This window comes from Rhineura floridana, chromosome 8 (assembly GCF_030035675.1).
Source record: "Rhineura floridana isolate rRhiFlo1 chromosome 8, rRhiFlo1.hap2, whole genome shotgun sequence".
Lineage (NCBI taxonomy): Eukaryota > Metazoa > Chordata > Lepidosauria > Squamata > Rhineuridae > Rhineura > Rhineura floridana.
Window position 1 is genome coordinate 77,220,075 of NC_084487.1, and position 17,107 is coordinate 77,237,181.

The window sequence follows — 17,107 nt, forward strand, 5'->3', positions numbered from 1 at the left end:
TTCCTCAGGAATTGCATGGAATCTCAAGCAATATTCTTTATCTCTAAGTTCCATAACAGCAAAATAATCCAGATTTTTTTCTAATTCCACATTTGCAATGTCAATTCTGTTCTCTAAGGTTTGCACCTTATCTTTAACATTTTTTATTTCCTGTGTTAATTGCCCAATATTATTTTTAATCTCACCCACTTCTGTTTTGATATGATCTTGTAAATCTTTATAGTCCTTTTTCATATTGTGAAATTCATCTTTAAATTGTTGTCTGTCCTGTTTCATCTCTTGTTTCATCTCTTGTTTAAAATCATTAAATCCCTCCATAATTTTCTGAAACATGTCTATTCCTTCCTGTGTATCAGTTGAAACTCTTCGCTCTAAAACTTTGGCTGCTTTCCTGGTTGTCATTCTAAAAAAGTAAAACTTTTTCTATTATTAACCAATGTTTCCAAATTTAGTGGCAAACTGTTTCTTACTTTTCCTCAACAACTAAAGAGTTAATATAATCAGGCTTGTTAGTGTGATCTTAGCCAACACAGTTCTTATCTCCGGCACGTTCAAGAATGTAAAACAAATCCAGTTCTCAGCGCCCAGCATTCAGTAACATACACGAACAGCAGATTCGTTGAAAAAAAAAACATAATCCAAAATAGAAAGGAATAGAAAATAGTCTCAGATATATTTCCTTCAAATAATCAAAAACATCTTGTCCAATAGGTTGCCTCTTATTCGTTTTAATCTTTATAATTCCAAATTTAAGCCAGCTTTTTGTTATATAAAAAAAAAGAAAAGTAAAACAGGTTCTTTGAATTGCTCCCTTCTTCCTTAACTTTATGCAAAGCAAAAAAAAAGTGTGACTCACCCAAGTTTCTCAATTAGCTGATTCGTAAACAATCCTCTTTTACGGTAGTATTTTAAGTCTAAGATAAGATTTAGACAGATGGAGGCTAGCTCATTAAAAACGTTTTTAAAGAGAAAAAAACGTCTCGCTTACTTTCAGCATAGCATGTTGGAAATCCAAGCTCCGTCTTCCGTTGCCAGGTAAGCCTTCTTATCTCAGGGGATTCCTGATCAAATCCAGCTATCTGCAACTCGACGAAGTTACGTGGATAATCTTCGGTTCTCCTTTTATCTTGGAGAACATTTACGCCAGTCATAGATTCCTCTTGATTGACTTTAAACTGAAATAAGCTTTCTCTGAGATAGAGCTCCCTCAGAGACAACCACCAGCCAGCACTCCTTCCGGGAAGTCATCTGATTTCTTTTTAAAAAAAATATTTTTATTGATTTTAAAAAGAGAAAGGACAGCAAGAAAAGTAAACCCTCCTCCCCCCCAAACAGTGCTGTAGTCAGAACCAGAGCTTGGAAAAGTTACTTTTTTGAACTACAACTCCCATCAGCCCAATCCAGTGGCCATGCTGGCTAGGGCTGATGGGAGTTGTAGTTTAAAAAAGTAACTTTTCCAAGCTCTGCAGAACCATATATAACAAATATATTTCGCCCATCAAACAAAAGTATTCCACCACAGTTCCCCATGTGTGACTGGGGCCCTATATCCATATTCTCTTGTAGTGGCCTAATTAGTAAATTTAAACAGAATGAATCAAATATGTTTGATTTTTTTGTGTCCTTATGAAATAATGGAATGTGTCCTTCATTCCCTTATCACATTGGTTAATTTTTTCCATTAAAGCTAATTCACACAGTTCCTGAAGCTATACATCCATCAATCAGCATGAAAAGATCTCCAGAACTGAGCAATAGTCAGACGGGCAGCCGTCATAAAATGTATAAGGCATTTATGGTTGAGATCATGTGCCTCATCATAAATTGACAATAAAGCTATTCTTGGGTCCTGAATTATGGTTTGGCCTGTAACGAGCTCCCCCTCTGAAAACATTTTTCCCAAGAACTCTGCACTCTAGAGCATGTCCACCACATATGGTACAGAGAGACATGCTCCCCACAATTCCTCCAACAAGAAGTATTTGTGCCTGCAGTTTTGCTCAACAATGCAAGGTGAATCCACTGGTGATTTTTAAGGCATTCTCTCAAATGCTAGCCAATGTGGAATGAAAGGGAGCTTTCACAACAACTTTATTTCGATGGGCATCTTCTATCTGCAGTTCTAAATCTTGTTCCCAATGAGCCTTAAAGCTGTAGTAGAGCAACAAGGTAAGATACCATAAATTCTAGACAAAATGTCTTTATCTAAAAGGTCCAAAGTGTAAATCAAACTGAGTCATAGGTCAGGTTGCATCTCCCAAAACTTGTGACTGAGTTATACAATGTAGAACCTGATGAATATCAATGCAAATATATGGAGTTCTTGCCAGTTTTCATTGCAACTCCAATCTGGTCAATGGTTTCAAATTTTGATGATAAATTATTATGTATTTATTTGATTTATATCCCTCCCTTTCTCCCAGTAGGAGAAATCCCATATGTAATATAACCTGCCCCCTTCCCAACCTTTAAAATGTTTAAAATATTGTAGCCTATTTGCATTGCAAAAAGATCGTGAAATATTAGCAGAGTAACAAATGAGTTATTAGAAATCAATTTTGAGCTCCAGTTTTTCTTAACTTTGAAATCTAAAAGGAGGAAGTGGGCCTTCAAGGCCCCAGCTGACAAAGCGTCAAGGCGAGTTAAGCAGCAGAGTGAAAAGAGGGTAAGTAGCTCCCATTTATTCCATTATTTAAATTGAAGTAAAACAGCTCAGAGAAATAACTAATAAGGGCAGCCCAAGGTCACCCTGAGCTAGGAGCCAAATCCTGAAAGAACCTATATCTTAGGAGACAGATCCTAGGAGAAGGAAGCGTATAGAAAGCTAGTTTTCAACACCACCCTAGCAGGAAAGCTTCAGGGGACACTGTAAACAAGGCTAAATTCCAGTCGGAGAGAAGGGGGAAAAGGAAACTCCACCGATACATACAGGGAGAGAGTCAGCTCAGTCCTTGCTAAAAAGGGCAGCTTCAGCCTTCCTGAAACACAACCACAAGCTCTGTTTCCCTAGGTTAAAGAAAGGTCAGGCTGTTCTAGGTGGGAAAACAACAAACACAAAAGACTTGCCTGGAAGGCGCAGCCCCTTGATTAGATTAAAAGCAGCCAAAAGCTTAAACAGCCCCGCCCCTCGCTCAGGAAGGAAGCCTGAGAGAATACTAAAGAGTTAAGCCCCAGCTGATAGCCATCAGCCTCAAGTAACACATCACTGGCTGGCAGCAGTAGCTGGGAGGAACCAGCCACACATATAAAGTCAGAGCACCCTAGCGAGGGAGCCTGCTCCACGAGCTAGAGGGAGCCCCAGCTGACGAAGCGTCAAGGCGAGTTAAGCAGCAGAGCGAGTTCGGCAGCAGAGCGAGGAGGCCAGGGCCCCCCACTCTGCCCGTCTGTTCCCTGACCTCAACTAAACCGCAGTCTCCAACCCATTGACGTAATAAACCTTAAACAAAACTATGCAGGTAAGAAGCCAGCAGGGGTGTGGGGGCTTTCCAGTGTTTTGCACCGCCTGCAGCATGTACGACTATCTGCCTGTTGGACAGAAGTCGTGGGTATGCTCTCGGTGCAATGAGCTCCTGGCTCTCCGGGAACGACTTCATTTCCTTGAGGCCAAGGTGGCGGACCTGGAAAAGCTGAGAGAGGCAGAGAGGTGTGTGGAGGAGGCCTTCAGGGACGTTATAGCTGTGTCCCACTCCAACGATGATAGCTCTCCTGCTATCATGGACAACGATGGTCTCGGGGAAGGAGAGCATACAGCTGAGGAAGAGGGAAACGATCCCTTAGAAGGGACCCATTCCTTGGGGGATGAGCAGCTATCCTCTCGTGCCGAGGATATATCTCCAGGGGCTGGAGGGATCCTTGTAGTGGGTGATTCGATCATTAGGAACATAGACAGTGGGGTGTGTGATGGGCGTGTAGACCGCAAGGTGTTTTGCCTGCCTGGTGCGAAGGTTGCGGATATCGCCCGTCGTTTAGATAGTTTGGTAGACAGTGCTGGGAAGGAGTCAGTGGTCGTGGTGCACGTTGGCACCAACGACATGGGGAAATGCAGCCGTGAGGTCCTGGAAGCAAAATTAAGGTTGCTAGGTAGGATGCTGAAAGCCAGGACCTCCAAGGTGGCTTTCTCTGAAATGCTACCGGTTCCACGCACAGGACCAGCCAGACAGGCCCAGCTTCACAGTCTCAATGCGTGGATGAGACGATGGTGTCGGGTGGAAGGGTTTGGATTTGTTAGGCACTGGGGAACATTTTGGGACAAGCCGGGCCTGTACAAAAGGGATGGGCTCCACTTGAACCAGAATGGAACCAGACTGCTGGCACTTAAAATTAAAAAGGTGGCAGAGCAGCTTTTAAACTGACTGAGGGGGGAAACCCGACAGGAGCTGAGAAAGGTCCGGTTCGGAATAAACCTCCCCCCTGGGATAAAAACCAAAGAAATGATGAAATTTTAAAAGGGGTAGGCCTAGAAGTAGGCATTGTGAGAGCAGGGGCACAGGATATAAATTCAGAAGAGCAAAATTACCACAGGCCTAACCACAAGTGCCAAAGACACTTGAAGAGAGACACTGCTTACAAGTGCCTGTACGCTAATGCTAGGAGCCTGCGAACCAAGATGGGAGAACTGGAGTGCTTGGTCTTAGAGAAGAGCATTGATATAGTGAGCATAACGGAGACCTGGTGGAATGGAGAAAACCAGTGGGATACGGTTATCCCTGGATATAAACTATATCGGAAGGACAGGGAAGGACGTATTGGTGGCGGAGTCGCTCTATACGTGAAAGAAGGCATTGAATCCAGCAAGCTCGAAACCCCAAAAGAGGCAGACTCCTCCACAGAATCGTTGTGGGTGGTGATACCATGCCCCAGGAGGGACTTAATACTGGGAACGATCTATCGTCCCCCTGATCAAAATGCTCAGGGAGACCTGGAGATGAGATATGAAATTGAGGAAGCATCCAAACTAGGAAATGTGGTAGTAATGGGTGACTTCAACTACCCGGACATAGACTGGCTGCATATGTGTTCCAGTCATGACAAAGAAGCAAAGTTTCTAGATATTCTAAATGACTATTCCCTAGACCAGTTGGTCATGGAACCGACCAGAGGGACGGCAACCCTGGACTTAATCCTCAGTGGGGACCGGGACCTGGTGCGAGATGTAAGTGTTGTTGAACCGATTGGGAGCAGTGACCACAGTGCTATTAAATTAAACATACATGTAACTGGCCAATTGCCAAGAAAATCCAACACGGTCACATTTGACTTCAAAAGAGGAAACTTCACAAAAATGAGGGGATTGGTAAAAAGAAAGCTGAAAAACAAAGTCCAGAGGGTCACATCACTCGAAAATGCTTGGAAGTTGTTTAAAAACACTATATTAGAAGCTCAACTGGAGTGCATACGGCAGATCAGAAAAGGTACCTCCAGGGCCAAGAAGATGCCAGCATGGTTAACGAGCAAAGTCAAGGAAGCTCTTAGAGGCAAAAAGTCTTCCTTCAAAAAATGGAAGTCTTGTCCAAATGAAGAAAATAAAAAAGAACACAAACTCTGGCAAAAGAAATGCAAGAAGACAATAAGGGATGCTAAAAAAGAATTTGAGGAGCACATTGCTAAGAACATAAAAACCAACAACAAAAAATTCTATAAATACATTCAAAGCAGGAGACCATCTAGGGAGACAATTGGACCCTTGGATGATAAGGGAGTCAAAGGTGTACTAAAGAACGATAAGGAGATTGCAGAGAAGCTAAATGAATTCTTTGCATCTGTCTTCACAGTGGAAGATATAGGGCAGATCCCTGAACCTGAACTAACATTTGCAGGAAGGGATTCTGAGGAACTGAGACAAATAGTGGTAACGAGAGAGGAAGTTCTAAGCTTAATGGACAATATAAAAACTGACAAATCACCGGGCCCGGATGGCATCCACCCGAGAGTTCTCAAAGAACTCAGATGTGAAATTGCTGATCTGCTAACTAAAATATGTAACTTGTCCCTTGGGTCCTCCTCCGTGCCTGAGGACTGGAAAGTGGCAAATGTAACGCCAATCTTCAAAAAGGGATCCAGGGGGGATCCCGGAAATTACAGGCCAGTTAGCTTAACTTCTGTCCCTGGAAAACTGGTAGAAAGTATTATTAAAGCTAGATTAACTAAGCACATAGAAGAACAAGCCTTGCTGAAGCAGAACCAGCATGGCTTCTGCAAGGGAAAGTCCTGTCTCAGTAACCTATTAGAATTCTTTGAGAGTGTCAACAAGCATATAGATAGAGGTGATCCAGTGGACATAGTGTACTTAGACTTTCAAAAAGCGTTTGACAAGGTACCTCACCAAAGGCTTCTGAGGAAGCTTAGCAGTCATGGAATAAGAGGAGAGGTCCTCTTGTGGATAAGAAATTGGTTAAGAAGCAGAAAGCAGAGAGTAGGAATAAACGGACAGTTCTCCCAATGGAGGGCTGTAGAAAGTGGAGTCCCTCAAGGATCGGTATTGGGACCTGTACTTTTCAACTTGTTCATTAATGACCTAGAATTAGGAGTGAGCAGTGAAGTGGCCAAGTTTGCTGATGACACTAAATTGTTCAGGGTTGTTAAAACAAAAAGGGATTGCGAAGAGCTCCAAAAAGACCTCTCCAAACTGAGTGAATGGGCAGAAAAATGGCAAATGCAATTCAATATAAACAAGTGTAAAATTATGCATATTGGAGCAAAAAATCTGAATTTCACATATACGCTCATGGGGTCTGAACTGGCGGTGACCGACCAGGAGAGAGACCTCGGGGTTGTAGTGGACAGCACGATGAAAATGTCGACCCAGTGTGCGGCAGCTGTGAAAAAGGCAAATTCCATGCTAGCGATAATTAGGAAAGGTATTGAAAATAAAACAGCCGATATCATAATGCCATTGTATAAATCTATGGTGCGGCCGCATTTGGAATACTGTGTACAGTTCTGGTCGCCTCATCTCAAAAAGGATATTATAGAGTTGGAAAAGGTTCAGAAGAGGGCAACCAGAATGATCAAGGGGATGGAGCGACTCCCTTACGAGGAAAGATTGCAGCATTTGGGGCTTTTTAGTTTAGAGAAAAGGCGGGTCAGAGGAGACATGATAGAAGTGTATAAAATTATGCATGGCATTGAGAAAGTGGATAGAGAAAAGTTCTTCTCCCTCTCTCATAATACTAGAACTCGTGGACATTCAAAGAAGCTGAATGTTGGAAGATTCAGGACAGACAAAAGGAAGTACTTCTTTACTCAGCGCATAGTTAAACTATGGCATTTGCTCCCACAAGATGCAGTAATGGCCACCAGCTTGGACGGCTTTAAAAGAAGATTAGACAAATTCATGGAGGACAGGGCTATCAATGGCTACTAGCCATGATGGCTGTGCTCTGCCACCCTAGTCGGAGGCAGCATGCTTCTGAAAACCAGTTGCCGGAAGCCTCAGGAGGGGAGAGTGTTCTTGCACTCGGGTCCTGCTTGCGGGCTTCCCCCAGGCACCTGGTTAGCCACTGTGAGAACAGGATGCTGGACTAGATGGGCCACTGGCCTGATCCAGCAGGCTCTTCTTATGTTCTTATGTTCTTAAGTGGTTGGAAATGCTGCCTAGAAGCTTCTTAGAGCGAGCCAACTGGAAAGGAAATTCTAGTAGACAATCCTAACCCCCCTCAAATTCAATTGAAAGCCAGGGCACATTTTTAGATTTCTGCATCAATATTAGAATATTATGTAAATAAGTCACATTGTAGTACCATTTAAGATTTTGGATTGCCACTCTCCTTTGAGATGTAAACATGTGACTTCCGGGAAGGGTGACTTCGCTTGTGCCTGCTTTTGAGACGGGCTCCCGCCTCAAAAGAAGCCTATTCAGATATAAATCAGTCAGAACATTTTTTTTTGACTGATGAAATTTCTCCCGGGCAGGGAGAAACGTAGAGATCAACCTCAAAAGCCTGTTTTTGTTGGGAGGACTGGATTTCATTAATTTATGAGAAAAGGTCCAGCCAGCAATGCCGGACGGACTTCCGAACAAGCTCTATCTGATTAATGCGATACGTTTATCTTTTCTTCAAAGAGAAAACGGACTAACAGGCAAGCACCCTTCTTTCTATTATTTTTTTTACTTGGCTTAAATTGTTGCAGCAAAAAGAGATATGTCAAATGAATCAGCTTTAAAGAACTTCTGGGTGAGCTATAACTCTTCTCTGTTATTCACGAAATTAACAGCTTATCTCTGTTTCTATTGCAAAAAGCTGTCCTGGAAGTGCATTCTAAAGATATAAACAGAAGAGGGATTTCTATTCCGAGGAACATTATATTGTCTGGGACTATTCTCTTTTTGGTCTATTTTATTTTGACGAATCTGCTTCTTCACGACGCCACTAACTGTTTTGATGCTGGGAACTAAATTTGTTTTGTGTTCTTGAACATAGAGAGATAAGGCAGGCTGCTCTGTTTATACTGTGATGTCATCAAGCCTGGAATATTAACCCAATTGTTGCTGAAATAAGAAGTGGTTCTTCTTTATTTTTGTTTTGCTTTGTTTTCGTGGTTTTAAAAATGGCAATCAAGAAAGTGGCTGAGAATCTGGAAGTAATTATGTTTCAGAAAATAATGGATGAGATTGAGATAACGAAACAAACCCTGCGACAGGGCAGTAAGGAGCTGAAAATGGAACTGAGCAAAATGACGCAGGAACTTAAAGAAATAGGGGATCCTGTGAGAGAGGAGAATGAGGTCAGAGATGAGAAAAGAAAAAATAAAGGGAAGATACAAGCCCTGGAGATTGGAACAAATGTGGAATTGGAAAAAGATCTGGAGTTTATGGATTTTAGAAATAAAATCTACTGTTTGGAATTGAACGTTATCTCTGAAGAAATTAATGAAGATATTAGAGATAAAGTTATCAATGGCTTGGATAATCTTCTGGACTGGAATGACGTGATGGAGCTTGATATAGAGAAAATCTATGGAATTAACTGCAGCCATGTGACAATGGAAAAACTCTCAAGAGATGAGCCAGTGCATTTTGTAAAAAAGAAGAACACAGATATGACTTTACAACAATATTTCAGCAACTTATTCAGAATTGATGGCAAGAAAATATTTGGGATAGAGGAAATTCCCATCAGACTCTTATTATATGACTATGGCTATGACAGCAAGATTATTATGGAATACTGATAATGGAAGATTGGACACTGAAATTACTGGACTTAACAGGACTATTGAAGATGGAAGATGGAATTAATATGGATATTGGAATAATGGCTATTGAAATTATTGGACCTAACAGATTTTGATGAGATGGATTAATCGAAATGTTTATTTGGACTATGGTTATGACAATAAGATTATTATTATTATTAACGAGATGGATTAATCGACATGTTTATTTGGAGAAAAATGGATAGATATATTTCTTAAAGAATTGAAACCTCTCTTTGACTTTTTGTGGAAAGAATAAAGTAATGTTTATGAGATTTGATGATTAATTAAGATAACTACTGGAGGAAAGTGATTTTATAATATAATTTAAGAGACAGGATTGTTATATATTGTAGACCTATAACTGATTTGATCTGCGACAAATGGGAAGTCAACATTTTATTTTTTTGTTTAATCATTTTTGTTTTGTTTTGTTTTTTGTCTTTGAATGTTTTATGATTTTGTTTTGTATGTTTTATGAAAATTTGAATAAAAATTATCGTAAAAAAAAAAGAGATGTAAACATGTATAAACTATTTCATGGGAGACAAAGTCTCTTATTTTGGTGAATAAATTTTTGCCATTTTTTAGGGTAGAATCAGAGAGTTGTCCAGGAAGGACCCAAATCAATTATAAAAAGTGGGGTAATATTTTAACTACTTAATTTTAGCCTAGCCATGAAAGCATAGATTTGTTCCACTAAATTGTATCTTAACGGTTTAAAATTAAGTAGTATTAATTTAGATAAATCCTTGGGAATAATGACCCCCAACTATTTGAAAAATGAATTGGAAAGTTTAAGACCAGATTTTTGTTGGAGGGTTGCAGTTCAGAGGAGCTTACAAACACCTCAGTTCTGGTTTATTGTAATTTACTAAAAATCCTGAAACTGCATCATAAAGTTTTAGTTCTGTCATAACCCTGGGTAAAGAGACATCAGGATTAGCAAGAATCAAAGCCATGTCATCTACAAACATGTTTATTAAATGGCTCTGGCCATAAATCACAAGACTGTTAATGTGCTTATTGTTCATGACAGCCAGAGCCAAGGGTTCCATGGCCAGGAAAAAAGCAGAGGAGGCAAAGAGCAACCCTGCTTTGTGCCTGGGCCAATGGAAAAGGTGGCCGAGGTGGTGGAAGAGCGGCCTGACTATCTTGCTACAGTGTGGCCAAGAGGGCCACGAACTGGTCACCCATATCCATTTTACAAAAAGCAGTATATGATGTCCCTGTATATATAATACTGTAAATATGGTAAGTGTGGGTTTATTAGAGTATATTTGGTAAGTAGACTGAGTGAGGGGGGAGTACATGGGTTGGAATCTTGATGAGTGTTGTATGATGATTGGCTGAGTGTTTGAGTGTCTGAAGATATAAATGAGAGGATGACAGTGGAGAGGGGGTTCTGTTGGTTGGTTTTTGGTTGGTTTTGGAGGGTTGCAGGGTGGATTGGATTAGGCAGGTAGTGAGGCAGGTTACTGATGACTAAGAAACAAAAAGTAACACATCTTATGAAACCACACGCTTGTTGACTAAACCTTTAAGTAATCTTGTTATTCCCTGTGTATATAAATAAATATTTCTTGGTTTACCAAAACGCCTGATCCTTGGCTGGGCTTTCACAGACCAGAAGGGTGGGCAGGGCATATACCAAGGTTGGGAAACAGTATCAAACGTGGCAGCGGTGAAGAGATAGGGGGACAAAAGGAGGTTGGGAGATGTTGACTTGAAGTTCAATGGGGTGAGTCTACCCCTGAAGGACCAGGTCCGCAGCCTTGGGGTTGTACTTGATTCCAGGCTGTCCATGGAGGCTCAGATTTCGGCAGTGAGCCGGGCAGCCTGGTATCAACTACACCTCATACGAAGGCTGCAACCCTACCTTCCTGTTCATCAGCTCCCACTGGTAGTACACGCCCTGGTCACCTCTCGTTTGGATTACTGTAATGCGCTCTACGTGGGGTTACCCTTGAAAACGGTCCGGAAATTACAACTTATACAAAATGCGGCGGCTCAACTACTTATGAACAGTCGCCGCCAGGATCACATCACACCAGTGTTGCTCGATCTACACTGGCTTCCAGTTGTTTTCCAAGCCCAATTCAAGGTGTTGGTATTAACCTTTAAATCCCTAAACGGTTTCGGCCCAGTTTATCTTACTTCAACGCCACCAATTATGCCAACAGACAAGATCAGTCACACAGGGCCTTCTCTCAATCCCGCCAACAAAAACAGCTAGATTGGCGGGTACTAGAGAGAGGGCATTCTCAGTGGCGGCCCCCACCCTCTGGAACTCCCTCCCACAAGATCTCCGGCACGCCTCTTCCCTAAATGCATTTCGGAAAGCCTTAAAGACCTGGCTCTTTCAACAGGCCTTTGGGATCTCCGGGGAGGGTTAATTGCTATGATTGAAATGCCTCCTGCCCTGTTTTAATATTGTTGTTCCAGCTGTATTGCTTTTATACTGTTTTATATTGTATTACTGTATTTTATCATATTGTGTTTTAACGATTTTGTACGTCGCCTAGAGTGGCCATTGGCCAGATAGGCGACACAGAAATTAAATTTATTATTATTATTATTATAACATCATCAGGTATCCAGAGCAACCCAGGGCTGTAATCTTTATAGGCACAAAGATACAGAGGGGTTGAGGCCTGTAAGTGCACCCAGACACAACGTAGCAATAAGCCAGGAGGAGACGAAGGCACAGTCTCAAGGCAATATTGTTTACAGGGAGTGTTTGGTGGTGGTGCCTAGCAGGGGGATGTTGAGAGATCTTTGCTAGAGCCCATGAGAGAACCGTTAAGAGAGCAGGACCCTGAGGTGGGACCATGACAAGGCAGTGACCACGGGAGGGAGCCTAACAGGTGGTGGCAGTAGTGGTGGGATATGACACAGTACATAAAAAGTTCCACTCCAAGTGATCAAAGGCTTTTGTGGTGTCTAAAGCAACGGTCGCCATAGGGCCAGGGTGATTCTGCCCCCAATAGGGTGATTCTGTCCCTGGCATTGAGTATCTGAGTGGTGATAGATTTCTGTATGAAAGTGAATGGAGAGTCAAGAGCCTAAGATGCGTATTTACTCTTTTTTTGTTACTACTTTGTTAAATGAATCATAAATGATGTAATAACTGGAAATACTGTAAACACTGCAGTCACATTCCGCCAACAGTTATTTGTGAGTGACAGCGCAATCCTATTAATGTTGAATCATAAGTAAATCTCATTGGGTTATATCCAGCATTGTTTGAGTGGATTTTTGTTCATCAAGTAAGACTTCCCTTTCTTTCTGATCCTGTGCCCTCCCCATATCTACTCTGGAGGTTCCCCTAACCCTCAGTTGATTGTGAATGACAGTGCAATCCTCGAGTGATAAGATTTTTGCTAGTGCATTAGGACTTCTCCTTGCTTCCTGCCCCTGAACACTCCCCAAATCTATTTCAGAGGGTCCTCCAACCCTCTGGAGCAGTTTTTGGGGTACTCAGGGAATGCAGGGGGAATAGAGGAAGAGTAAGTCGTATCACACCAGCAAAAGTTTGTTCTGCAGCAACTAGTGGGCAGCCACAGTTGGATATCACCCATTGAGCCCAATAGGGCTTACTTCCAGTAAGAGAGTAGAGAATTGCAGCTAAGATCCATTTATTTAGGCAGATGGTTAACCTTCCAGTTTAATTTTTTATGGTTTTGTCAACTGATTCTGTCTGTAATTATTATTGGCAATTTTTTCAAAAAATGATGTAATTGTAAGCCACCCTGAGCTTTGTGTATACACTGGAAGGGTAGGATATGAATGTTCAGAAATACATTCCATTGCTTTCTGTGGGACTTACACATGACAAAGGTTTGCTGGATTGAGGCTGTGTCCTTATAGAAAAAGTAATATTAATTTGACCTTTCCTTCATATTTTAAATAAACATTATTTTCAAAGAAAACTTCATTAGTTTGTTGGTCAAACTTATTACAGTGTAATGGATTACTTATTTGATTTACTTCAATTTAAAGAATGTTAATCTGCTATAACTTAATTATCTTAATAATATATTTCATTAACTTGGAAGAGTAAGATTTCTCTTTTCTTTTGTAACAGAAAAGTTATATTTATTTACAAGATTTAACAACACTATATCATTTCCTTATTAGTAAAATGTTCTGCCACTAATCCTGGTTTTGTTTTATACAACTCATTCTGGTGCCTGACATATGTTTGTTTCTTAGGCAAACGTGTAAAACCCTTCAAGAACAAGGAGATTTCTGCTGTGCCTGGTGACAATTTTTGATTATTCCACACACACACAGTATTCTGGCTCCACGTTTGGGGCAATAGTTGTGATGAATCCTAGTCTTGGTCGGATTCTCAGGAAGGGCCAGAAGGTTCGTTGAGGAGTAAAGAATCAAAACCATTCCTGAAAGATGTTCCAGCCTTGGTTTATTACTCACAGAGCAGCAGGTGTGTACAAATACAGGTTTCCATAGTTGTAGCAGAATTTAATATATTATACTGTTTCTTAAACTTACAGAAAAGAGCACCACTTAATCACAACATTTAGATAACCATTAGAAGGATTAACCATGTTTTGTGAAGCATTATGGGACTGTTTGTATAGACAATAGTTTTAAAAAAACACTGTAGAGCTGTTACTGCCCACAGTAGACACAGCCTTTGTGTATGTGTTTGTTTCTCCATGTTTCTGGTCAAACAAGTGTTGCAGCTTTTGTAGAGCTTCAAGTTATATGCTGGTAAAGCCTTATTTTCCATCAGTTTTCTGTAATAAGCATGTTTTGCAGGCACCTGAAAACAAGGATTACACTCCCAAATGGATGAATAAAATCTAAAAATATAGCACAACATATATTAATACCAACAATAATGAAAGCATGATGTACTTAATATCCCCAGCTTATCCTGGCCTCTAAGGATAAGGCCCAGAGCAAAAACATGATTAAAAAAAGAAGTGTGTTTTGATAAATGCAGCAGCTTACAGTGATATGGGATAGACCTGAAACAAGAAATTTAACTTTGGTAACTTGGTTATTTTTCTGGTTTAGGCTACAATCCTATGCTCATTTAGCTGGAGGAAGCCCAACTGAACTCATTAAGACTTCCTTATTTTATTTACTTTATTTTAAAATGTTTATATACTGCTGTTCATCTGAGTAATACTACAAAGGTTTGCAAAATACAATACAATAAAATATGTATTTAAAGATTAAACCAGTGTAAAATTCTATCCATTGTAGCCAGTAATATGTTTAATTCCAAACTGGGAATTAGCAGCTAGCAAAGGCCTGGATAAACAGATAGGCCTTAAGCAGGCATTGAAAGCTCATTGCAGTCTGTGCCAGCCTTATTTCAGAGGGGAGGGAGTTCCATAGAGCAGGTGCCACCAAAGAAAAGGCCTTCCTTTTGGTTGCTGCATACCATGCCTCAGCTAACAATGGCACCACCAGGGGAGTCTCCTCTGATGATCTTCACAAACAGGCAGTTCTATATGGGAGCAGGCATTCCTTCTGATATCCAGGCTCAAACTATATAGAGCTTTATGTCGGCAAGAACACCTTAAATTTAGATTGGTAGCAAATTGGCAGCTAGTCTGAGTAGACATGCATGATAGTCAATGTTTAATTGTATCTTTATACTACCCTTTACCTGCAAAGTTAGAATCCTGTTTTTCTTTCATCAAATTTATATTCACATTCATTTGTTATTCGTTGAACTGTTTTCAAAGAATTTATGACTATGTGATAGTTGGGGCAATATAATCTGCATACAAATTTATTGTATTTAGGTATCTTCCCAAATTTACTTCTGGTATATTTGTCATTTCTGATTTTAATTGCAAGTGATTTCAAAGCCACAACAAAACTATAAGAAAAAACAGCCAACATCCCTGTCTTGTACTTTTGGTCAGTCCAAAAAGAGAGAGGAGACATAAAGGCAAAATAAAGAGAGCATGTTAATAGTAAATAGCACCCATCAATTGACATTGGGATCTACATTCCTATGTACCTCCCTTACTTGTAGTTTTTAATTTATAATGTAGCTATGTCTCACAAAGAACTTGTGTGTTCCAGTCAGTACTAGACACAGAACCAAGCCACACCACCAAATGATACCAAATTATATAGGATGGTTAAAACAAAAAGGTATAGTAAACAGCTTCAAAGGGATCTCTCCAAACTAAGTAATGAGCATTAAAATGCAATTCAGTGTAAGCAAGTATAAAGGGATGCACAGGGGGGGGGGAGATCCTAACATTATACAGCCACAAGAGTGGCTGTATACTATAGCCAACATGGATTTTTTACATTCCGCCATGTTAAATTGAAAGTACCTTCCATGCCATTCTGCTGCTTCCCATAAGCTCATTTCAAAACACCATCTTACAAAACTTATAGTCCTGAACTCAGAAACGCTTGCTTAACAATCCTCTAAGTGTAAAACAAGAGAAAAAAGCCAGACCCCTTTTTGGCTTTTTTTGTCAATGGCCTCATAATTTGTTGAAATCAATTAAAAATCAGCCATGTTCACAGAGTACATGTAATCCTACTGCTGACCTTGCCCCATACTCTGACTTTCAACTTCTGAAGTTTAAAATGGCTGATTTTTTAATTAAATTAAGAAATTTAACATTGAAGTCGATTGTAACATCAGGTATGCTCAGTAAGAACCAACTGTCAGTGTTCTAAAAGCCAGACTCACAGCTGCTTGGCTTGGCTAATTAGGGCCACACCCATGCCAGACATTTGTTCCACTTTAAACTTTAAACAGTCATGGCTTCTCTGAAAGAATCTTGGGAAGTGTATTTATTTATTTAAAATATTTCTATCCCACCCTTCTACCCTAAAATAGGGCACTCAGGGCTGCTTACAATAAAATCAAGCATCTACACAATAAAAATCACAAAATCATTAAAATAAATTAAAATACATAAAATAATATATATATATATACACACACATACACACATATATGCATATGTGTGTGTATATGTATATATATGCATATATAGGGAGTGGAACTGAAGGGACTACTGAGGTAAAAATTAACATAGAAGGCATAAAATCAGTGTCAGGCTCTCCCTTCAGTCCCTCCCAAAGGCTCTCTGGAGTTTTCAGAAGTCTCCAGAAAACCATCGGAGGGAGCAGAGCGGACTTCTTGGGGTAGGGTTCAAAGCTTGGGGGTCACAGCTGAAAAGGCTCTCTTGCGCGTGCCTGTCAGTCTAACATCTTTCACTCCAGGCACGCAGAGGAGACGTGAGGCAGATGATCTTAAATCCCGGGCAGGTACATATGGGCATAAGCAGTCCCTCAGATACATTGGTCCAAGGCCATTTAGGGCTTTAAAGGTCAGAACCAGCACTTTGAATTGGACCCGGAAACAAACTGGGAGCCAGTGGAGTCAATAAAGCACAGGTGTGATATGCTCCCTGCGCCGTGCCCCAGTTAACATTATGGCTGCTGCATTTTGAACCAACTGTAATTTCTGAACCATTTTCAAAGGCAGCCCCACATAGAGTGTGTTACAGTAATCCAGCCTCGATGTCACCAATGCATGTGTCACTGTGGCCAAGTCAACTGCTTCCAGGAACGGACGCAGCTGGTAGACCAGTTTGAGTTTGCCAAAAGCACTCCTGGCTACCACAGCCACCTGATATTCAAGCAGCAGGGCAGGATCCAGGAGGACTGCCAAACTCCAGAGCTGCTCCTTCAAGGGAAGTGCAACCCCATCCAGAATAGGTTGCAACCCTATCCCTGACAAAGTTTTCCCCTAGACCAGCAACACTTCCATCTTGTCTGGATTAAGTTTCAGTTTGTTAGCCCACATCCAGCCCTTCACAGCCTCCAGGCACCGGTTTAGGATGAGCACTCCCTCCCTGCTATCAGGTGGTAGGAAGAGATAGAGTTGAGTGGT

General features: G+C 40.9%; 1 protein-coding gene across 1 annotated transcript in view; it reads left to right on the plus strand.

Annotated features, from left to right (window-relative positions):
- TAFA2 (TAFA chemokine like family member 2) overlaps positions 1-17,107 on the plus strand; it is a 264,376-nt gene that overhangs the window by 222,234 nt on the left and 25,035 nt on the right. Inside the window, exon 5 of the mRNA XM_061637824.1 lies at positions 13,411-13,642. Coding sequence (XP_061493808.1) covers positions 13,411-13,422 — 12 coding nt within the window. The 3' untranslated portion in view covers positions 13,423-13,642. The remainder of the gene's footprint in view (positions 1-13,410; positions 13,643-17,107) is intronic.